At 42.7% G+C, this 24,742-nt stretch overlaps 1 protein-coding gene across 2 annotated transcripts in view; it reads right to left on the bottom strand.

Annotated features, from left to right (window-relative positions):
• Nucleotides 1-24,742, bottom strand: part of TMCC2 (transmembrane and coiled-coil domain family 2) — a 71,798-nt gene that overhangs the window by 29,716 nt on the left and 17,340 nt on the right. For both annotated transcript variants that reach the window (XM_044003690.1, XM_044003691.1), the window contains exon 2: nucleotides 11,016-11,585. In XM_044003690.1, the coding sequence (XP_043859625.1) occupies nucleotides 11,016-11,585 (570 nt within the window). The remainder of the gene's footprint in view (nucleotides 1-11,015; nucleotides 11,586-24,742) is intronic.

Raw genomic sequence — 24,742 nt, 5'->3', positions numbered from 1 at the left:
CCCCCCTCCTTTCTCAACCCCCCCCTTCCTGTTTCTTTTTCCCTTCCTTTTTCTTTCTTATTTTCAACAATATACCAACACACAAGTCGTCGTCGTCGGGAGGGGGCAAAGAGGGAAGGAAACAAAGGCTGTAGGAGTAAATGGCATCCAAAGATGCTAAATGTAGTGGTTGAGAATGGGACAGCCTGGAGCTCCAGGAGCCTGGACCATAGCAAGGAAATCTGCTGCCCAAGATCCCTCCTTCCAAAACTGGGACTCGCATAATAAAAGTGAAAGGGAACAGCCTTCCTTTCTGTTGACAAATGTAACTGACTAAAGTGGAAAGCGATATATAGTATCAGTGGCAACCTTTCCCTCGAACTGTTTTGCATAACCATTTCAGGAAGGTACTTCGTGAGGAGTTTGTTGGGTTGTATTTTCTGCATCTACATATGAGAAATAGATCGATTCTTTAAAAAAAAATTTTTTTTTTTAATGCCGGGTTTATCTTTAACTCTCCCCTCTCTCCACCTGGCTGGTCCATGGAAGTTAACATTCATTATTTTCTCTTTTTCCTACAGTCTTTTTCAGCTATAGCCAGATCTGCCCACATGGAATCTATAAGATCCAAGATACAGAGCTTGAAGAAACTGCAACATATAGAGACTCCCTGACTCATTCAGGACCACCTTGTATTTTAGATCTTTCTCTGGGTCTGAAAGAAATATAATAGCCAACATTGCAATTTCATTTTAAAATTTGTAAAATGCTTAAATGTACATTATCTCGGTTAATCCTTATGATAACCTTGTGAGGCAGGCTCTATCATTATCCATGGAGGATAAGGGAATGGATAATCCTCATTCTACAGATGAAGAAACTGAGGCCCAGGGAGGTTAAGTGATTTGGCCAGAGTAACACAAGCAGAATTTGAACCCAGGTCCTCTGACTCTAGTTCCAGTGTTTTTTCCTCCTGTTCCACGCTTACACTACCAAATTTAATTTAGCAAACATTCACTATGGACATGGCCCTATGCTGGGCACTGAGTATACAAAGAGAGACAGAGTGGTTTTTGTTCTGAAAGAACAATATCACATGTGTACAGATAAGTAAATCTGAACCTCTCTTCAAGGAGATCCAGCATGGAATCCTATATCCTTCAGAGTGAATTAGGACAACAAGGGTACCAAGATTTCCTGGGAGTAGACAGGGAGCCCTATCCACACGTGACCCAACACAGATGGGTCCAAAGCACAGGGTGGTAGGGAAGCTCTATCCTTTGTAGCTTCTGACTAGAGGCATACAGGGAGATGTGTCTTGGGCAGAACTCTCAATGTGTGGAAGTCCTTCTCGAGTGAGTGTGTGGGTGGGTAGATGGGTGGGTGTAACACTGACACGGTACCAGAGACTGTTCCATAGAAACAGTCACTCACTCCAGTTAGCAGAGGCAAAGCAGAATTTGTGCCAGGCAGGGGAAAAGATCCTTGATTTCACGCACTTCACATTCATGGCAAGTACCATAGGGAAGCATAGACTGGTAAAAAGCCAAGGACCCAGGGAGGAAGCCAGATTTCCTTTCCCAAATGTCTTGAAGAAAAGAGAGAAATCTTTCCCTCAACATCCTTTTCTTGGGATTGTGTCAAATAGTCTTGTCTGGAGGCAGAGGGCTGAACAAGATGACCTTTATGGACACCTTCCAACCCAACATCTCTGCTTTTCATCAGAGCTTCTCTTTGTGCCAGGAGCACTATCAAAGGAGCTTGTCTGGCAGGTCCTAGAGTTTGGACAGGGCATATATCCACAGTGCCATCCATCCACCAAGGAGTTAACAGAAAGGCACAGAGCCCAGATTATGTGCAGCCTGAAGCTGTCTTTCTCAGGCTATGGAGAAACCTTATATAATAGAGTTAATGTTACAGGCAGTTAGTTGTCTTTCTAGGACAGGGTTCGCCTTTCCAGCAGCCCTAAGGAGGCCTCCTAGTCACAATATCGCCTTGGATCTGATTTTGCTTTTTGCTATGAGACTTGCTAAATAATTCACCAGATGTGAAGGCAGCTCTTAATTTGGGAGAGGGGGCTCAGGCAGTGGGCTCCAAAGAGAGGAGGCTGGAGACTCAATGTGCTCTCCTCATTCATATACCTCTGGTAACTAGACTGGCAGGGAGGTTGAAGGAGACCGAAAAAACAAGGAGGGTCTTGGTCAGCTTGTCAAGGATGCTAAAAACTCTAACAATTGCAGGACAAATGAATGGCAGCAATCCAGAAATCCATCTCACCCCCTGCCCAGCCCCCAGTTCTCTACTGTGGATTCACTGCACTGAAGGCCTGCTATCCTCGGAAGCTTAGCTCACCGCTCTTCAATGAAGCTCAGGGAATTCCTTGGTTTCCCAGGGGACACTGGGAGGATTTATGCATGTGTGTCCATCTTTGTTTCTATTTCAAGTCTCTCTTACTCTCCAAACATAAATAGAGAAAATCCAAACATAGTTTATACAAAAAGGGGTCAGGGGGCGGGGAAGAGAAGCAAGGATCAGGTTCGTGATACTGTATTTCCATTGCCTCATCAGGCAGCAGAAAGGTCCAGGGTCACATTTCACTTCTCAGGGATGTGGCCGGATCCAGGGAGGAATTTGCCTTGGTGACCAGGAGTACATGGCTAACTCCCACGGCCCCTGCCCATCCTGCCAGACTAGGCTCCTCTCGGTCTGAAACTCAATGCCAGAGAGCTCCTTCACCCCTGGCTGCTATTGGCTCTGGCACAGAGAGGTCTGACACCTGAGACTCCAGTACGCCTTCCTCCCAGGCAAAGAAAGTCAGTGGGTGGTGAGGGAGCTAAAGCTGAAATGGATGGAACCCTGGAGAGGAGACTAGAGAATTAATACAGCAGCTCTCTTCTGTGTCTGGGCTGGCTTCACCTTCAAATCTCTACTGCCATTGTTAGCCAAGGTGGCCTCTTCTGAAGAATCATTGACTTGAGCTAAGAGACAAGGAGTTAAGAAGGCAGAGGCCTGGATCAAAACTCACTCCAGGCCAGATCCCTAGGAACAATTCATTTAGAGACTCACTATACCCCGAGTTTCCCCTTCCATACATCCTCAAGAGTCATACTTGTGCAGAGAGACAGGAAGGAAGGAAGGAAGGAAGGAAGGAAGGAAGGAAGGAAGGAAGGAAGGAAGGAAGGAAGGGAGGGAGGGAGGGAGGGAGGGAGGAAGGAAGGGAGGAAGGAAGGAAAGAAGGGAGAAAGGGAAGAAGGAAGGAAGGGAGAGGGAAGAAGAAAGGAAGGAAAGAAGCAAGGAAAGAGGGGAAGAAGAAAGGAAGGAAGGATAGAAGGAAGGAAAGCAGGAAGGAGCATTTAAACATCTACTATCTGCTAGGTACTGTGCTAAGTGCTTGACAAATATTATCTCATTTGACATGGTAGTTGTATTTTGTTTTTTTGTTTTTAATGGCAATTTTTTTGACATGATATTTTAAAAGGGGATGAGAAGAAAGTCTTCTAAAAAGAATCCAGAACAGTAAGGAGCATGAGGCATGGCAGAGAGGAAGAGAGGAATGAAGCCTAGTTCTAGAGGCTTGGTTGAACAGGAAGCATGCATCCTCATGGGACTGGGCAATAGGGATAAAGAATAGATCTGGGATGTCATTAATATAGCTAACTCCCTGGATAAGGAAGTTCCATCTACTAGTGTCACCTTCACAGTTTTATAGACTTAGAGTTGCCTAGACCACTGAGATAGATGTTATATAACTTTTCCAAGGGCACACAGCCAGGATGTCAAGTGCAGGCTTTGATTTCTTTCTTTCTTTCTTTCTTTTTTTTTTAGAGGCAATGGGGGTTAAGTGACTTGCCCAGGGTCACACAGCTAGTAAGTGTTAAGTGTCTGAGGTCGGATTTGAACTCCGGTCCTCCTGAATCCAGGGCCAGTGCTCTATCCACTGCGCCACCTAGCTGCCCCTAAGAGCAGGCTTTGAACCCAGGTCTGGGAATGAATAAAAAATCAGTTATCCTCATAAGACAAGAACAAATTCAATGAAGTCAAAAGAGCCATTTATGATCCTCAAAGCTTATCTATTTAGGGAAGAGGCAGCATCCCACTTTCTAGGACCTCTTCTGCTAGAAGTCTTCAACTGACGCATATGGGGTGCTATTTAGATTTAAGTTCCCTCCTGGCTGGGAGGGCTATTAGATCTCAAAAGGCCAGACTGCTGTGTTGGAGCCTGAAGGCCTCTGGGAATCAGAGGAGCTTTTAATCACTAATGAATAAGGATTCCTGGCAGATCAAAGGAACTGCTCCTCCTTGGCTAGTAGGAGCAGGGCATTGCCAAAGAAGGTTGCCTTCTGAGCTACGCTGTATGCTGCTCTCCTGGTTCTGCCTGAAGAAACCAAAAGATTCCAGAGTGGAGAAGCACATCATTCATTAGGCATAGGACAGGAAGGAGGAAGGAGCTTGTCTCCTCTAACTTCTCAGAGAGAAGGTATACGTGTGTATGTGTGTGAGTACCTGTGATAAACATGAAAACACTTACACGATCACATTTACAGTCCACTGCATGTGTATGTGTGTACATGTGTATTGTAACTGAACATCTTTGTTCCCATATGAATCTAGGCCAGGAGATCCTGGTTACAGCCCAAATACCTTTGCTCTCTCAGGCCTCAGTAGCTAAGGCTAATGCCTACAGCTTAATAAGCAACTTGGCCTTATGGGTTTGGATGCTACAGAGGACAGTGTGGCCTGGTTGGACTTGGGTGGCACTGTGACCATTGATTTTTCCATCATTACCTCCTTCCCCCCCATCCCAAACAGAGGAGGGAGGATGTTTAAAAACAACTCTCAGAAAAGGCAATCTCACCCTTCCCCCACCCATCAGTCTCCAGACACATAAACAAGCAGGAATCCCTCAGCCCTTGCCAAGATCTTAGCCTTTTCTTGGCAAGGGCCTCTGACTGGGGGCCTGTCCCTCACTAGCCATCCCTTGTGGTAAACATGGGTGTTTATGCCAATGCATTGAGAAAATCTCAATCAGTTGCTAAAGCTGGAAGAGAAAATTAAGAGGTCAGGAAAGCTGAGGTCTCCCCCTATTTACTGATTTACCGATTCCCCACAGTCTCCCTGCGTGGGTCCTGGAGATAACACCCTGGTATGGATGTTAGAAAAAAAACCCAATCAGGGCATCCTAAGCAAGCTCCGCCCCCATCTGCCTAGTCCCCTAAGACTGCGAGTGATCTCAGCTCCCTTTCAACACTACAGCTTCAAAGGAGATGGCCTAACTTGTGTGCCTGTCTATCAGCCCCACAGTGTCTATTCTGCCCATGAATGGTTCTCCAGAATGCTTTGGATTTGGATTTCCTAAAGCTACTGGGAATTTTTCCCCCTAAGCTACCATCATTCCAGTCATGGAATTTCATTCATCTTTACTCCAGTCCCAAGATGGGGTAGTTCCTATTTCACAGAGGGGGCAAAGCAAGGGTTAGGGGGTAGCTTGAGGTGACACTGCACAGGCCAGGGAGAAATGGGATACAAGCTCACAACTTCTGAGCTTGGGATCCTGCTGTATGAGCCTGGTGAGTCTGATTAGGCAGAAAAGGCCTGAGCATAGGATGCAGTGACAGCCAGTAGGGCCCCCACAGATAGCAAAAAGCTCTGACTCAACAACAGGGCAAAGATGAGGAAGAAGGGACAAAAGGAGACAGAGAACCCAGTTAGATTATAGGGAGACAGAAGAGGCATGAAGGAGAGGTCTCCCAATGGGCAGCAGCTGGGACTCCAAATGTTCTTCAGGGGAGGAGCAGTGGTCAGGGAGCTAGATTTTCCCCAATGATCCAGCTATTTAGCAACAAACAGGAAAACACTTGTTTGTCTACACCTGGGGTGGGGGTGGGGATGAGCTCCATTTCCAAAACCATTCACCCCTACCAGGATCTTTTTTTTTTGGGGGGGGTGGGACAATGAGGGTTAAGTGACTTGCCCAGGGTCACACAGCTAGTAAGTGTTGAATGTCTGAGGCTGGATTTGAACTCAGGTCCTCCTGAAGCCAAGGCCAGTGCTTTATCCACTGTGCCACCTAGCTGCCCCTCTACCAGGATCTTTAATGGAGTCTCCTGGATGTGTACATGAAGTTAGTTTGGCCATAACCTGCCCCTTTCAGTGCCTTTAAACTAGACCCAGTTTTCCCCTTTGATCTGTCTATAACCTACAGAACGAAGGGTGAGGAGACTCCACGTGGTGTCTCTAGACTCACGGTCCATGGATGTCCTCAGACTATGGAGAATCCAGGAGACTCCCTGGACCTTGAGCCACTTACTATATGTCTCTCTGAAATTCTGCTTCCTCTTCTTCTGGCTCAGGGTCTCTTGCCTTTTTGGGATGGGGTAGGGTGGTTGGTTGTGGCCAAGGAGCAAATGCTAGCCGTCATAGGGGCACTTGGTAATGCAGCATTCCAGCTGGGCCATCTCTGGTCAGGAAGCCAGCTGGTGAGCTGGAAACAATGGCAAAGGGTGTAGGGAGCGGAGGAAGCTTATGAATTAAAAATAGATGCTAGTAATAGCCTGGAGACTGCAGAGAGCATGTGCAGCTCTCTATTTACAAGAGAGAAGAATAGCTCGTATTCAAGCATCAAGACTACATGGATTAAACCACCACCACCACCCAGGCTTCTCACATTAACCAAGTTTTCTCTGGTGCCCGAGGGACACCAGCTGCTGACAGCAAACGACATTTCCTGCACAGTCCCTTTACCTCCCCTCCCTGCCCCTAGCCCTGAGTGTTTATTCTAGGGGAACATTGACATCAGAGGATCTCCAAGACCATCTACTAGATGTCCTTCATTTTAGATGAGGGCTCTGAGGCCCAGAAAACCCAAGTTACTTCCCCAGACACACAGGCAGTTAAAGTAACAGGATTTGAACCCAAGTCCTCTGACTTCAGATCCAGAGTGTCCTCATCCCTCTTGACCCCCGCCCCCCAACCCCAATTCTCACTTCACATTCCTGAAGGAAAAGCCCCAAGGTCTATAAAAGCTTAAGAAGGGGGGCAGCCAAGAGAAGCAGTCACTAGTGTTCATGATGAGGGAATAGATGGAAGTCTCACTCTCTAGGATCTAGTGACACTGACCTCCTCTCCTTCCTTCGAACATAGCCCTTCATCTCTTGACTATCTGTTCCTTTTCTCTGGCTCTCTCCCATGCCTGGAAGGCTCTCCTGCCTCATCCCTGCCTCCTGGCTTCTCTGACTTTCTTCAAAACTCCACTTACAGCTCACTAAGTGACTTGCCCAGGGTCACACAACTAGGAAGTGTCAAGTGCCTGAGGCCAGATTTGAACTCAGGTCCTCCTGAATCCATGGCTGGTGCTTTATCCACTTCACCACCTAGCTGCCTCCGGGACTTGACTCTTAAGCTGGTAACTGTCTCTAGCTCTCAAGATATCAAGTATCCCAGAGCCCTTCTACCCAGAAAGGGCTAATGCTACTTCCAGAAGGGTTGAATTTCTGTTATGAGGTTCATAACAATAGTGTCAATCAAATGTTAGATATTGAAGGGACCTGAAAGAGCATTCTGTTTAACACCTTCATTTTACAGGTTGAAATTCTTCCTCAGATATTTATTAGCAGTAACCTTGAGTAAGTCACTTAATTCAATAAATCAATTCAGTAAACATTTATTTACACTTAACTCTCTCAGCCTCAGTTTCCTCATCTGTAAAATAACCATAAGCAGCCAACCTTCCAGGGTTGTTGTGAGGATCAAATGAGATAACAAGCACTTTGCAAACTTTGAAATGCTGTTTAAATGCTGGCTTTTGTTATTACTTACTTAATCTCTTTGAGACTTATCAGTACAAGGAGAGTCATTCCTAACACCTACTTTTCATGGCTGCTGTGAAAATCAATTCAGGTCATAAACCTGAAAAGTTAAGAGTGATTTGACAGGGGGTAGCTAGGTGGTGCAGTGGATAAAGCACTGGCCCTGGATTCAGGAGGACTTAAGTTCAAATCCAGATTCAGACACTTGACACTAGCTGTGTGACCTTGGACAAGTCATGTAACCCTCAGTGCCCTGGGGCAAAAGAGTGATTTGGCAGATGTAAAATAAAAATAACTACTACCATCTTAACTAGGACCAAAAAAAAAAAAATCCCAAAGTCCAGCCATAAGGACAGGTTATGTGATCCGGTCAACAAGTCACTGAATGCCACTGGCCCTTCATTTGAATCCTCCTTCCCTGTCTCACTCTCAGGAACAATGTGCAGATAAAAGGAGACAACAGATGGAGGATCCTGGCAGGTCAGCTTACTGAACCGCCTAGTATGTCCAACCTGTCACCAAGAACCCTACTGACCCTTGGCTCATCTCATTCCTGTGTTTCCAGCATCAACAATGTCATTCCCTCCTTACCCTATGCCTTCCATTGCCTTCTGCTTGTCTGGAAAACCTTCCAAATTCTGCTGCATTCAAGAATGAGGAAGTTCAAATTCTCTTTTATTACAAAATAGAAGGAATAACAGAGTTCCTTACCTGTACTTAAAAAAACACCCCAAAACCCAACACCCTAACAAAACATTATGTATCAACGGCTTATTAAACTCTAATGTTTTACCTTTCACTACCCTGCCCTCTCTGAGCTCTGGGCTCCATAACAATTTCAGTTGATTCATTCACCTCCCACCTTTTGGAGCAAGGATCATTAACTTTCTGAGAGACCTACTTTTGTTTTTCTTTCAGAGGGAGAATAGAGAATTGTGCTAGGCAAGTGCCATCCACTGAGACTTTTGGAGGATGGGACTGGGTGCCAGACATGCTCTCTTCTCCACAAGCTAAAGAGTAGTGGTCTTGGTGGTTACCCACTCAGGGCTTCGAGATTCACTGGCAGATAGGGATCTATCTGTTGAGAGCCCTGATCTGAGGAATGAAGGGGCAGGATCACCCATGGAGTTTCTAGAATAGCTCAGGAGCCAATGGTGTTAAGTTGTACAATGTGCAAATTAAGATTGAATCAAAGTATCATGAAGGATGGAGATTATGTGGGCCTAGAAAATGGAAGGGTATTTGTGTTAAAACATTATGGATCCTATTCTCTGGTGCCAGTTTTAGCTGGCATTAACTTTTTCTTCTTTTTTTTTTTTGGCACTCACTTTTTCTGAGAGAGCTACTTTTGATTTTCTCCCAAAGGAAGAGCAGAGAATAGTAAGTGGTATACAAGTGTTATCCACTCAGAGTTTTGGAGGATGGGGCTGGTGCCCAGACACGCTCTCTTCCCCACAAGCTAAAGAGTAATGGGCTTGGTGGTTACCCACGCTGGGCTTCAAGATTCACTGGCAGACAGAAATCTACAGTTTAGAGAGCCCTGATGTGAGTAACCAAGAGCCAGGATCAGCCATGGAATTTCTAGAACAACTCAAGAGACAATAGGTTATACAGCTTGCAAAACAGGATTATATGAAGGTACCATGAGGGATGGAAACTGAGGGCTGAGAAAATGGAACCATATTGTGTGAAAGTACTAAGGATTCTATTCTCTGGTGCTGGTTTTAGCTAACTTGTCACATATACATCTATGGTCACTGGAATTATACAAAGGCAGTTTAGTTCATGTTGCTATTTGAGTGGTTTGAGCATGGATCGTCCACTTGGAGGTTTATACACTGCAAACATGAAATGCCAAGCTTGCTACCTCCTCTCAGTCTCTTAAATTTGCAATTAAGAGTTCCTTACAGTTGCCAAACGATTTCACCTTCATTGTCTTTTTTGGTCTTACCACAGCACAGTGATTACCTCAGCAGGACAGAGATAAACATCCCACTTTGGTAGAAAGGAAAATTAAGATTCCACAACATTTCAGATCCATCCCTTCCTTTTCACTCATGGTGACAACACCTTCATTCATGTCCTAATCACCTCTGACCCAGACTATTGTAAAAGCTTCCTGTATAACTGGTCTCCCTTCTTCCTCCAGTCTCTCCCTCTTCTAAACAGCTGCCAAAATAATGTTCCTTAGGCACAGGTCTGACCATGTCACTCCTCCTCAAAACCCTTCACTGGCTCCTTATTGCTTCTAGGATCAAATAACTCCTTAGTCTGGTATTTAAAACCCTCCACAAGATAGCTCTCATTTACCTTTCTATCCTTATTTCACATTATGCCCCTTCACACACTCTGCAATCCAGTCAAACTGAATTACTGGCTGTTCCCTAATCTTGCCTTATTGTTTCCAGTCTTTGTGCATTCATGCAGGCTATTCTTCATGTCTAGAATCCATTTCCTTCCCGTCTGAATTCCTTTTCTCCCTTCGTGGTCCATTTCAGGTGCCACTTGATCCACAAAGCCTTTCCTGATCAGCTGAAAGTGATCTCTCCCTCCTCAAATTTCCTTATATTATTCTGTCTGGATCTCTCTTTTGCCTTTAGCATTTTGAACTTTGTATCATACTTACTTGTGTTCAGGTCATATCCCTACTATTAGTTTGTAAACATTCTGAGACCAGAGAGTATATCATTTTTCATCTCTATAGCCCCAGTGCCCAACAGCAGCTTATAAGTACTTAATGAATGCCTATTGAATTGAACTAAGTCAATTAAATAGCTTGGCCAAGGTCCCAGTTATTAATTGGTATAGTTTGGACTAGAACCCAGATATCCTGACTCCCAATCTAGGACTCCTTCAACTGCGCCACACTACCAATCAGCACCCTTCACAGCTATTTCCTCCTTCTCATCAGCTGGTCATTCAGGGAGAGCAAATCAACGTTGTTATCAGCCAAGGCAAAATGTAATTAGGAAGACAGATCTACTACAAAATCCTAAACACATACAAACTATTTCCTTTCATTGTCTCCTGTTCTGGATCATTCACTCCACTGATTCCTTCGATGGATGCAGACGTTACTTATCTCTGAACAGCATCATTGTTATGAACTGAAGCAGGTAGGATGCACAGCTTAGGACAGACTCTCTCCACCCCCCTTTTCTCTTGCAAAACTTTCCTGACTCCCTTCCTCCCCACCTGGTGCCCCCTGCCCCTACCCAACCCCTATCTCACCTTATCAGAAAGGCCCTCTGACTCCTCGGCCAAGAAATAGGTATTGCTGCTCTCTGTCAACAGCAGAGCAGTGTCAGTGGTGGAAGAAGACCGGGGTCGACATTGGTGTTGGTGCAAGATGGCTGTCAGGCTGCTGTCTTGGGGGGCCTTACGCAGCAGGTGAGGGCTGCCCCGCTGGGGCTCCAAGGAGCTGCTCTTGGTTCTGCGGCTGCTGCCACTGCCACCACCACCCCCTCCGATGCCCCCGCTGCTGCTGTGTAGGCTGGCCCCCCTCTTAATGGAGGGGCGGGAGCGGATCTGCTGCAGCACACGGTTGAAGGCAGTGGGCCGAGCAGGCAGGTCGTGCAGGGACATGGCGTAGGAGACACGGTGCATCTCTGGGGAGCGCTCTTTCTCATCTGGGGAGTCATGGTCTGACATGCCGTGTTGCGGCTGCTGCTGGGAGTCCTGAGATGTCTGCTGCTGCTGCTGCTGCTGCTGCTGCTCCCGTTCCCGGGACCGCCTTCGACTGTGGAACAGATGCTTCAGGCCGTGGCCAAACATGGAGCCCTCAGAAAGCTGCTGGATTTTCTTAAGGAGAGAAGACAAAGGACAAAAGTCATCAGAATGCATCTTTCTGCCTTAACAGGTCCTTTGGGCCCTGCTCCTAGTGAGATCTCAGTCACTAACAACAGTCTTCAAATTCAGAGGTCCCCATGGATAAGTTTCTAAACATCACTGTTTGGAAAGATAACATGCACTATCCACCCCATGCCCCAGAAATTCACCCCAATGGCTACCACATGGCATTCTAAGAGAGTATGATGGGAAATGACAGGTTCAGGGACATCAAACATCATGCTACTTTAATTATATTGAATGGCTCACTCTTTGCCATGGAATATATGACTCATATTAGCAAGTTTTATCTGCTCAGCCGGATTCTTCCTAGCCTCACCAGCATGGAGTATCAAATGAACATCAGACATCCTAGGTTCTAATCCTTGTTCTTCTACTTATTAGCTGTGTGAACAGAGACATTTAACCTCTCTGAGCTTCCATTTCCTCCATAAAACTGAGATAATAATTCTTGTCCTGTTTCCTCATTGGGAGAAAATCAAATGAGATAATGAAAAACATAAAATGTATGTGAAAGCATATTCAAAACCACAGATAGTATAGCATAATAGAAAGAAAAGAGTACACCCTGGATTTTTTTTTTAATTTTTAAATTAAAATTTTTTTTTTTAGTGAGGCAATTGGGGTTAAGTGACTTGCCCATGGTCATACAGCTAGTAAGTGTTAAGTGTCTGAGGCCGGATTTGAACTCAGGTACTCCTGACTCCAGGGCCGGTGCTCTATCCACTGCGCCACCTAGTTGCCCCTAGCATTAACTTTTCAGGGTAGAAGGGCTCTAGGACACTTGACATCTTGAGAGTCAGAGACAGTTACCAACTTAAAAGTCGAGTCCCTGGAGCTTTCAGAGTGGTCTCACTTAAAAGCAGAGACACTTGGCAATTCCAATTCATTCTGTCAAACAGATTGCGAATGCAGACTGAATAAAGAGGCATCAGGTGTAATGGATACAACATTGGCTTTGAAGTCAGTAAAATCTATATTCAAATTCTGATGCTTACCAGCACTGTAACTATGGGAAAATCCCTAAACCACTGAGGCTTGGTTCCCTCATCTGTAAAAAATGGGGATAATAATCCCTGCAGCGTCTATCCCATGGAGTTGTTAAGAGGCTCAGATAAGATGTATATCAAGTACTTTGCAAATTTTCAAGTACTTCATTATTATAAAATATATTTTGTGTACCATATATTACAAAAATGCTTTGCAAACTTTCAAGTACTTCAAACATACTAGGCCGAATGTGATCACGAAATAGTAAACACAATCCAGCACACATCCAGAAAAAAATGTTCTTTCCTTTAAAGCTGCACCCTTAGAAAACTGTTTTGGTCATCTTAACTGTGCTTACAATGCTCCATACATTTTTGGTAAAGCCTTTAGGCTCTGCCTGCAGCAAATTTTTCTGAATAAAAGATCATAGAATTGGAAGTGGAAGGGACATTGAAAGTCATGTAGTCTAATTTCCTCATTTAACAAATTGAACAAGGGGCAGCTAGGTGGCACAGTGGATAAAGCACCAGCCCTGGATTCAGGAGTACCTGAGTTCAAATCCGGCCTCAGACACTTAACACTTACTAGCTGTGTGACCCTGGACAAGTCACTTAACCTCCATTGCCCTGCAAAAAAACCCCCAAAAACAAAAAAACCAAAAAACCAAATTGAACAAGTAAGGAAACTGGGGATTAGAGAGAGTAATAAACTTGCTGGAGGTCACATAACAAATGGCAGAATTGGGGTTCAAAATCAGGTCCTCTGCTTCCAAATCTAGGACTATCTTTACCCTTCTCTACTAATTCAGGTTGGACCTATACCAAGGAAACAAAGCTATTTATACATTAGGAAAAACAATTAGTAAAATTGTTAACATGTACAATAAAAACGTAACTATATTAACATATAAGGGGGCAGCTAGGTGGCGCAGTGGATAAAGCACCGGCCTTGGATTCAGGAGTACCTGGGTTCAAATCCAGCCTCAGACACTTGACACTTACTAGCTGTGTGACCCTGGGCAAGTCACTTAACCCCCATTGCCCTGCAAAAAAACAAAAAAAACAAAAAAACCCCACATATAAATAAACAACTTCAACAAAATACAGTGCTCATCCATGCCAATATGCATGCAAAGACTAATAAATGTGAACAAAAGCATATATTTGAAACTAAGAGTCAACATATTTGCAATGAAGAATCACTAGAAACCTTCCCAATAAGTAAAGAGGTAAAGCAAGGATATTGCCACCCTTACCATTTAAAAAGATTTTTAAAATTGTATTTATTAAAGGTTCAAAAAACCCTTTTTTCTCTTACTAAATATTTTTTCTATGGGGGTGGATAGTATGATTCCTCATTAGTCCCTTGGGATTATCTTGGATCATTGTATTGCTGAGAGTAGTTAAGTCATTCACAATTGCTCATTGAACAATACAGCTGTCACTATGCACAATGTCCTCCCAGTTCTACTCTCTTCACTATACATCAGTTCATATGAGTCCAGATTTTTCTGGTATCATCCTGTTTGTCATTTCCTATAGCACAATACCATTCCATTACAATCATATACCACAGATTCTTCAGTCATTCCTCAGTTGATGGATATTCCCTTGATTTCCAATTCTTAGCCATCACAAAGAGTTGCTATAAATATTTTTTGTACAATTTTCCCCCTTTTCTCTTTTTTATGATTACTATTGTTAACTGTTCCCCTTCAACCTATTCCCTTCCCCATGATATTTACTCTATTATCTATCTTCTTTCACCCTATCCCTCTTCAAAAGGGATTTGCTTCTGTCTGTCCCCTCTCCCAATCTGCCCTCCTTTCTTTTGTCCATCTCTCTTTATCCCCTTCCCCTCCTATTTTCCTGCAGGGTTAGATAGATTACTCCACCCAATTGAGTGTGTATGTAAATCCCTCTTTGAGGCAACTCTGATGAGATTAAGGTCTTTGAGCCTATTCTTATGAGTGTAAAATTAATTTACTGCCCTGTTCCTCCCCCATCTCTTCCCCCACTCCATAAGCCCTTTCCTATTTCTTTCATGTGGGATTTCACCCCATGCTACCTCTGCCCTTCCCCCTCCCCCAGTGCATTCCCCTCACCCCTCAATTTTACCCTAAAAATGTCATCATGGGGCAGCTAGGTGACACAGTGGACAAAGCATCCACCCTGGAATCAGGGGGATCCCAGCCAAAACCTGGCCACAGACACGAGACAGTTACCCACTTCACAACCCCAGGTATGTCCCCCAACTCCAATTTTTTATGGTTCTCTAGGGTCTTGTATTTGAAAGTCAAATTTTCCATTCAGTTCAGGCCTTTTCATCACTAATAACTGAAAATCCTCTTTTTCATTAAAGTCCCATTTTTTCCTCTGAAAGATTATACTCAGTTTTGCTGGATACATGATTCTTGGTTGTAATCCCAATTCCTTTGCCCTCTGGAATATCATATTCCATGCCCTCTGGTCCTTTAATGTAGAAGCTGCTAGATCTTGTGCTATCCTGACTGGGACTCCACAATACTTGAATTCTTTTTTTTTTGGCGGCTTGCAATATTTTCTCCTTGACCTGAGAGCTCTGGAATTTGGCTACAATATTCCTAGTAGTTTTCCTTTTGGGATCTCTTTCAGGATGTGATTAGTGGATTCTTTCAATTTCTATTTTACCTTCTGCTTCTAGAATATCAGGGCAATTTTCCCTGACAATTTCTTGGAAGATGATGTCTAAGCTCTTTCCTTGATCATGGTTTTCAGGTAGACCAATAATTTTCAAATTATCTCTCCTGGACCTATTTTCCAGGTCAGCAGTTTTTTCCCTAAAGATATTTCACATTGCCCTCTATTTTTTTATTCATTTGGATTTGCTTTATTGTGTCTTGGTTTCTCATAAAGTCACTGGCTTCCATTTGTTCAATCCTAATTCTTAGGCAATTATTTTCATCAGAGAGCTTTTGTACCTCTTTTTCCAATTGGCCAATTTGGGTTTTCATGCCGTTGACTTTTTTCTCATGTCTTTCCTGCATCACCCTCATTTCTCTTTCCATTTTTTTCTCTACCTCTCTAACTTTATCTTCAAAGTCCTTTTTGAGTACCTCTATGGCCTGAGACCAATTCATATTTTTTTGGGAAGCTTTAGATATAGGGGCCCTGACATTGACATCTTCCTCTGAGGGTGTACCTCGATCTTCATTTTCACTAAAGAAATTTTCTATGGTCCTCACTTTTCTCTGTCTACTCATCTTTCCTTTCTTTTACTTGACTTTTAGCTCCTTAAAGTGGGGCACTGTTTCCAGGCTGCACTATCCCAAGCTTTAGAAGGTCCCAGGTGGTATGATTTAAGGAGGATCAAGTTCTTCATTCTCCTGGCCTGTTCTCTGGTCCATAGATGACCCCAGACCAACTTGCTAATCAACCAGCTTTGTGTGTTGTGGTTGTCAGCTCCAACAAGCTGGTGCCCCTCCCTCACTTGGGCCACTGCTACTCAAACTTACCTCCTGGTTCCCAGCAGGGGTGAAAAACCCAAGTTCTGCATCAGCACCAACATAGACCCCTGTAATCTCCCCCCTTCCAAGGGCTCAGCCCTCTCACCAGACTGTGAGCTTAGTTCCAGACAACACTGGCGATGCAGCTGATTCAGAGGCTCTGGGGGTCTCTTTCTCTGTCTAGGTCTTCCTTGGACTGGATCTGTGTCAGGGTGACTATGGGGTTGGGCTCCACTCCTGTCTCAGAACAGCAGCTCCCTCCTTCCGACCTTCCAAGCTGTCGTTGCTTGGAATATGATTTCAGCACATTCTTCGGTGGATTTTGCTGCTCCAGGAATTGTCCTACGGCATTATTTAGATGTTTTTTGGAGCAATCGTGTCATGAGTTAGAGAGCTCACTGCCTTTTCTCCGCCATCTTCACTAAATATTTTTAATAATAACAATTTAGTGAGAATAATAGGACTGACTGTGCTTCATTATTTTTGTTCTTTTGGAGGGGGGTTTTGTTTATGATGAAATAAACAACAAATTAAATGAGTATTTCCATATACACAGTACAACAGAAGAAGATCATACATGAAACTTTGAATCTTTAATGTGGAGATCCTGCCTTTCAAATATATGATAAATTCAGCATATAACTCTCAGAGCTGCTCTGCTTCTCTATGATTATTTCTAGTTTTTCTGTTTTCTTCTGTTTATTTAAAAACACTTCAATGACCTTTTAAGAATTTTAACTTTTTTTTTTTTTGGCAGAGCAATGAGGGTTAAGTGACATGCCCATGGTCACACGGCTAGTAATTGTCAAGTGTCTGAGGTTGGATGTGAACTCAGGTCCTCCTGACTCCAGGGCCAGTGCTTTATCCACTGTACCACCTAGCTGTCCCCGACCTTTTAAAAATTTTAAAGGGGGAATTCTATTCCTCTTCCTTAACTTTTCTCCCAAATATATCTTCAGTGGTGGTAAATGTTCATTCTTTCAAAATGGTTTTGATTTTTTTCTGATAAAATATTTTATTTTTTTCTAGTTACATGTAAAGATAGTTTTCAACTTTTGTTTATACAAGCTTTCCAATTTCAGATTTTTCTCCCCCCCTTTCCCTCCCTCGCCCCCTCCCCTAGACAGCAGGCAATCTGATATAGGTTATATATATATATATATATATATAATAACATTAAACATATTTCTGCATTAGTCATGTTATAAGAGAAAAACCAGAGCAATGAGGAAAAACCTCAAAATAGAAAAACAACAGCACCAAAAACAAAAGAAATAGTATGGTTCAATCAGCACCTATGCTCCACAGTTCTTTTTTTTTTCCTGGATTTGGAGATCCTCTTCCATCATGAGTCCCCTGGAACTCTTCTGTACCATTGTATTGGTAAGAAGAATCTAGTCCATCACAGTAGATCAACACACAATGTTGATGATACTGTGTACAATGTTCTTCTGGTTCTGCTCATCTCACTCATCATCAGTCCATGCAAGACCCTCCAGGTTTCTCTGAACTTCTCTTGCTCATTGTTTCTTACAGCACAATAGTATTCCATTACATTCATATACCACAACTTGTCCAGCCATTCCCCAATTGATGGGCATCCCCTCAACTTCCAGTTCCTTGCCACCACATAAAGAGCAGCTATAAATATTTTTGTACATTTGGGTCCTTTTCCTTTTCCATGATCTCTTTGGGAAAAAGACCCAAAGGTGGTATTGCTGGGTCAAAGGGTATGCACAGCTTTATAGCCCTTTGGGCATACTTCCAAATTGCTCTCCAGAATGGTTGGATCAGTTCACAGCTCCACCAACAATGCATTAGTGTTCCAATTTTTCCACAACTTCTCCAACATTTATTATTATTTTTTTGTCATTTTAGCCAATCTGATAGATGTCAGGTGGCAGAAAATGGTTTTGATTTTGAAAAACAACCAAAAGTCATTCACAGCCAAGTCTAATTAGCAAAATATGCACTGGGCTGGAAAACAGGGATTTCTTTAGGTTGGAGGGAATGAAAGGAGGAGAATATGATATAGGACTGATTTTTTATGTAGTTCAAGCTGATTTTGAAGGAAATTGACTTCCCCAAGAAACTCTAAATATGATTGGGACAATGGCGCCAACCTTAGAATCTTAGTGTTTTGTTGTGGCATAATGGCTAGGACTGGATTGACAATTGAGGAGATCTGGGTTCAAATCTCAATTTAGACACTTTCTAACTATATGACCTTGCACAAGCAATTTACTATCTCTATCTTCTGTTTCCTCATCTATAAAATGGAGAAAATAATAGACATATATGAGGCATTCTGCAAACTTTAAATCATTGTTGTTGCTGTTCAGTTGTTTTCAGTCATATCTGACTCTTTGTGACCCCATTTGTGGTTTTCTTGGCAAAGATACAGGAGTGGTTTACCATTTCCTTCTCCAGCTCATTTTACAGATGAAGAAACTGAAGCAAATAGAGTTAAGTGACTTGCCTAGGATCACACAGCTATTAAGTATCATCTGAAGCCAAATTTGAACTCGAGTTTTCCTGCCCCACGTTTAGCACTCTATCCATTGTGCCTTCTAGCTGCCCCTTTAACAATCGATCTATCTGTACACATATACATACATACATATGTATATGTATACATATATGTGAATATGTATATCAGAAAATTTTATATAAGGGTATACAAAGCAAAAAGCATCAAAAAAACAAATCAGTCTTGAAGTCAGGAATGTAGCAAGACACAACAGCTCAGTGACTCTTCATCTCATAGCTACATGTGTATACATTGTGTAGATACATACACATACATGTATGCACATACATGCATGTATCCAATCCATATCTGTCTTTAAAGTGTGTGTAAGCGTGTGTCTGTATATGCATACACACACATACACGTATACACACAGTCCCACCATTAAGGATACAATCTCCCAAGAGGATGACTCTGAAGGGTGACTCCATAGTCTCATATTAAAATACATCCTTTATCTAGCCCCAAATGACCTTTCCATGTTATTCCTCTTCACATTTTCTACAAATAGGGCTACATACCATTCCCAAATAAAACTCTGCATTTTTCTGCTTTTTTTTACATTATTTCCTCTGCCTAGATGACTTCCTTCTTTAGTTCCCTCCATCCCCATCTCAACCTACTCAAATTCTACCAATTCTTCATGGTTGGATTCAGATTTCCCCTTCTCTCTGAAGACTTCCTTGACCAGCCCACTATCTCTCCCTGACCTGATTTCTCCCTCTTCTGCACTCAAAAAGCACTTTTTTTGGAGTGTGTGGCATGATAGAAAGAATGTTGGGTTTGGAATTAAAGACTCCAGTTCCAATCCCAGCCCTGCCATTACCATCTATGTAACCTTTGGCAAACCACTTAGCCTTTCTGGGTCTCAGGTTCCTGTTCTGTAAATGAGTGAGTTAAACTAGATGACCTGTAAGGCCTCTTTCAACTCAAAATCTATTCTCCTATAGCTTCTTATGGCCTTTATCCCATTCTGCCTTAGAGCACAAGTTTTGGTACACATAACTGATCTTATCTATTGAATTGAAAATTCCTGGAGGGCAATGGCTATACCTTAATCATCTTCACAATGCCCACAATAGCTACCATATCATAGACCCTCAGTAAATGTTTTCTGAATGAATGTGAACATATAAATTCTGCCTTTTAAAAAAAATCAGCCATATGGCTGATCATAGATTTCATGCAATGACCAATCTTGGTCACAGAAAACAGATGGATTGCACATCCCTCCTTTCAGCAGAAGGTGAGGGACTAAAAGTACAAAATATTGCATACATTGTCAAACACAATCACTATATGAGTCAGTTTTGCTCAATGGCTTTTGTCCCAAAAGAAAGTTCTGGGGCCAGGGCAGGGTAGTCTATCAGAAAAGGATATTCAGCGGGGCAGCTAGGTGGCGCAGTGGATAAAGCACCGGCCCTGGATTCAGGAGTACCTGAGTTCAAATCCGGCCTCAGACACTTGACACTTACTAGCTGTGTGACCCTGGGCAAGTCACTTAACCCCCATTGCCTCGCAAAAATAAATAAAAAAAAAAAAGGATATTCAAAGGTATACTAAACAAGAGGCATCAATGAAACTAATCAGTCTTGAAGGCAGGAAAGCAGTGAGACAGAACAGCCCAGTGACCCTTCCATCTCTTGCTGCGTGGCCCAGGCAGTCAAAGCACATAAAGGGATCCAAGTAAGACCGTTCCTTCAAAGGAATGGAATGCAGACTTGGGGCTCAATCAGCCAACTAACAAGTAAGTATTTATTAAGTGCTAAACCAGGGGTCAGGTACTGTACTAAATGCTGGGAATATGCAAACAATAGTGAAAGAGTTCTTGCAACAGGAAACAACATATACATAGATAGAAAGATACAAAATAGAATTAAGATACTTCTATAGGACAGAAGGTGTGTGTGTGGGAGTAATATGGAAAAACTTCATGTGAAGGGAGCTAAGCCTGGAACGAAGATGGAGATTCAAAGAGGTGCTAGTTAAGAGGGAATGCATTTTAGGCAGAGGAGAGTTGGTACAAAAGTAGACATGACTATAGTATACATGAAGAGGCTGCTAGAAAAGTAAGTGAGGGCCAGGTATGAAGGGTTTAAGTGCTGAACAGAATTCATATTTGATAATATAATAATAGAACATCATTTATTCACATTAGATTAAATTTAGATATGTCATGTCATATCATATCATCATATCATATCATACACTAGAATTCAGTGAGCAGGGGAGTGACACTGTCAGATCTACACTTTTTCTTAAAGCACTTTGGGAGCTGTGCAGAAAAAGGATTGGAGTGGGGAGAGACTTTAGGCAGACAGACCTATTAGGAGGCTACTCCAGTAGTCCAGATGAGAGGTAAAGTCCTAAATACTAATACTAAATAGGAAAAGAATATTCTCTTATCCCTACTGAGTGATCATAATCAGGGAGCTACAGCAACTCTTGATCCAAGCTTGCTTCTGGCTGTAAGGAACAACCAGCCATCTCCCAAAGTGGCCTCATGTACTCCTTTTTTTTTTTCCAAAGTATTTTATTATTTTCCAGTTACATATAAGGATAGTTTTCAACATTTGTTTTCACAGGATTTTTAGTTCCAAATTTTTCTCCCACCCTCCCTTCCCTCCCTCCTCCCCAAGATGGAAAGCAGTCTGATATAGGTTGTATATGTACAATCACATTAAACATATTTCTACATTAGTCATCTTGTAAAAGAAAAATCAGAGCACAAGGGAAAAACCTCAAAAAAGAAGGAAAAAAAACAGTCCAAAAGAAAAAACAGTATGGTTCAATCTACATTCATAATTCACAGTTCTTTTTTCTGGATGTTGAGAACATTTTCTATCATGAATTTTTTGAAACTATTTTGGATCATTGCACTGCTGAGAAGAGCCAAGTCCATCACCATTGTTAACCACTCAATGTTGTTGTTATTGTGTACAATGTTCTCCTGGTTCTGCTCCTCTCAGTCAGGATCAGTTCATGTAAGTCCTTTCAGGTTTCTCTGAACTCCTCCTGCTCATCATTTCTTCCAGCACTATAGTATTCCATTACATTCATATACCACAACTTGTTTAGCCATTCCCCTATTGATGGGCATTCCCTTGATTTCCAATTCTTTGCCACCACAAAGAGAGCTGCTATAAATATTTTTGTACATATGGGTCCTTTTCCCTTTTCTATGGTCTCTTTGGGATACAGTCCTAGCAGTGGTACCACTGGGTCAAAGGGTATGAACAGTCCTGTAGCCCTTTGGGCATAGTTCCAAATTGAACCTCGTGTACTGCTAATTGATCTCATCCCATTTTCACAATTCTTTTCTTTACTTCTGAGCATTCATTCTCTGAATTACTGTACTTTGGTATGTAATAGGTTGAGTTTCAGACTTGAAGTCAGAAAGGCCTAGATTCAAATCCCATCTCAGAAATGTACGCTCTGTGTGACCCTAAGCATGTGACTTAATTTCTGTAAACTTCAGTTTCCTTTTCTGTAAAATAGAAATAACAATAGTCTCATAGGATTATTGTGGGAAATCAAGTAAGAACATGTATGCATTTTGTTTTGGTTTTGGGTTTTTTTGGTGAGGCAATTGGGGTTAAGTGATTTGCCTAGGGTCACACAGCTAGTAAGTGTCAAGTGTCTGAGGCCGGATCTGAACTCAGGTCCTCCTGAATCCAGGGCTGGTGCTATATCCACTGCGCCACGTAGCTGCCCCCCCCCTTTTTTTCTTATATGCACTTTAGACAGGTGATCGACTGAGTTTATTTCTACTACTCTTATTGGTTTCGTTATTCTTTTCATTGACAAAGATCAGAACTATAGTCACATTTTCTCATTTGTACAAATCTTGGCCATGTTTTCTCATGCACCCTCCATAGAGGATTCAACCATTGTGTTTGAGGTCTTCCTCTTGTTTTTAATATTTCAAGAGTACCAATATACCACACAGGTTGTCCAGCAGCTGTCCCATATCCATATAAAAGTCCCTCCCCTCAAGTCCTTTTCTGGTCATGTGTGTCTTCAATAATGTCTTTATGTGACTTGTTAACTATAATCCATCCATTCTAGTAAGATGCAGCCTGTTTATACCTCTCGTGCATCTTTTTTATTCTGAACTTAACCCTCCACGAACATTTCCATATTAATGGTTCAACACAAAAAAGGATTGTATATGAAACCAACTCAACTGATGGGAACCCTTCCTCCTACTTTTTGGTTAATTTCTTTCTTTCTTTCTTTCTTTCTTTCTTTCTTTCTTTCTTTCTTTCTTTCTTTCTTTCTTTTTTTAGTGAGGCAATTGGGGTTAAGTGACTTGCCCAGGGTCACACAGCTAGTAAGTGTTAAGTGTCTGAGGCTGGATTTGAACTCAGGTACTCCTGACTCCAGGGCCAGTGCTCTATCCACTGTGCCACCTAGCTGCCCCTGGTTCATTTTTAAAAGAACAAATGGTATGAAATAGAGACTCATGGTTTCATATACAATCCTTTTTTGTGTTGAACCATTAATATGCCTAGGCAAGTCACTTAACCCCCATCATTTCTTATGGTGTCATAATATTCCGTTATATTCACATATCACAGTTTATTCAGCTATTCCTCAACTGATGGGAACCCTTCCTCCTACTTTTTGGTTAATTTCTTTCTTTCTTTCTTTCTTTCTTTCTTTCTTTCTTTCTTTCTTTCTTTCTTTCTTTCTTTCTTTCTTTCTTTCTTTCTTTCTTTCTTTCTTTTTTTAGTGAGGCAATTGGGGTTAAGTGACTTGCCCAGGGTCACACAGCTAGTAAGTGTTAAGTGTCTGAGGCTGGATTTGAACTCAGGTACTCCTGACTCCAGGGCCAGTGCTCTATCCACTGTGCCACCTAGCTGCCCCTGGTTCATTTCTTGTAGGTATTTATGTTGTGCTTGTAGAAAATCTATTTTTCCTTTGAGCCTCCCCTTGCAGTTACTATGGCATTACTCTGTCCTTATAAATTGGATTCTGGCCATGTTTGAGTCTATAATCATTCTTTATAGTGGTTGGTGCATTCTTCAGTTTATTTCTTTGACCTTAGTTTATGAATTGAGACTTTGTAATAGGTGCAGGCTCTTCTCCATACTGTGGTTTTGGGTGAGTGGGGTAGTCTCAATGCTTGGTCTTGTCCTGAATCCTTCTGCTCCCCTTGCATCATGGAGGGCCCACTGGATCTTTAAAGGTCAGAGATATGGATCTATAAGGCCCTCTAAGACATCTTGGGTCAGTGTTAAGAACCTCAGAACCCCTGACCCTGGGGTGTTCTGTTCTGAGTAATAATGTGCTTCAGGGTCCCACTGTGGGTTTCTAACCACTTTGAAGTTTTCTCCACTCTCATTGCTATGGAACCCATTGCCTTGCAGGGTCCATGTGTGGTCCACCTCTGCTAGCACTGAGAGGCTGTTGGCTGATTTGCCTGAATTGGCCAATGGGCTGGTGGCTTCTAGATGCCTTCTTGTACAGTCCTGGGGTGGAAGAAGTCACTTACTGTAATTTCTCAGTGGACTTTTTGATTGCTATTTGACCTGGTATGATTTTCAGGCTTTTGCTAGAGTAAGTAAGGAGGAGCAAACTGGCCTGCCTCTGTTCAGGAAGCCATCTTGGCTAGAAGTCCCCAGGCATCATCTTTCCTTCATCCTTCTGAGGTATCTGTCATTGTCTTTTTTCAGAAATCATGTGTCATGGTCTGCAGTCATGTAGTATCAGGAGAGGATGACTGGTATTTAAAAAGATGGGGGCTTTGTACCAGTGATAAGTCAGAGATGGCTGAGTCCTTACTGCATGGGATTACTGAAAGCAGTCTGAGATCACCAAGGAGTTGCCAGAAGTAGTTTAAGATCAGTGAGAAGTCACCCAGGACAGTGCACTAAGCTGGCGATGTTATCGTTGCTATTTTGGACCAGGTCTTTGATTTCCTTGTTATAGGGAGCACCAGGTGAGGAACTTCCTCTACCAATGCAAATCAGAAATTTCTAGGCAGTATATGTCAGGGGTGGGGTAGGGACTAGAAGCCAGGTCTTTCTGACATGAGACCAGCTCTCTATCCATCACCTCTGGTCACCCTGACTCTCCCACTTGTACATTTACTATGTGCTC

This window comes from Dromiciops gliroides, chromosome 4, assembly GCF_019393635.1.
Source record: "Dromiciops gliroides isolate mDroGli1 chromosome 4, mDroGli1.pri, whole genome shotgun sequence".
Lineage (NCBI taxonomy): Eukaryota > Metazoa > Chordata > Mammalia > Microbiotheria > Microbiotheriidae > Dromiciops > Dromiciops gliroides.
Note: the sequence above shows the minus strand (reverse complement) of the source record. Positions and strands in the feature narration are given on the sequence as shown.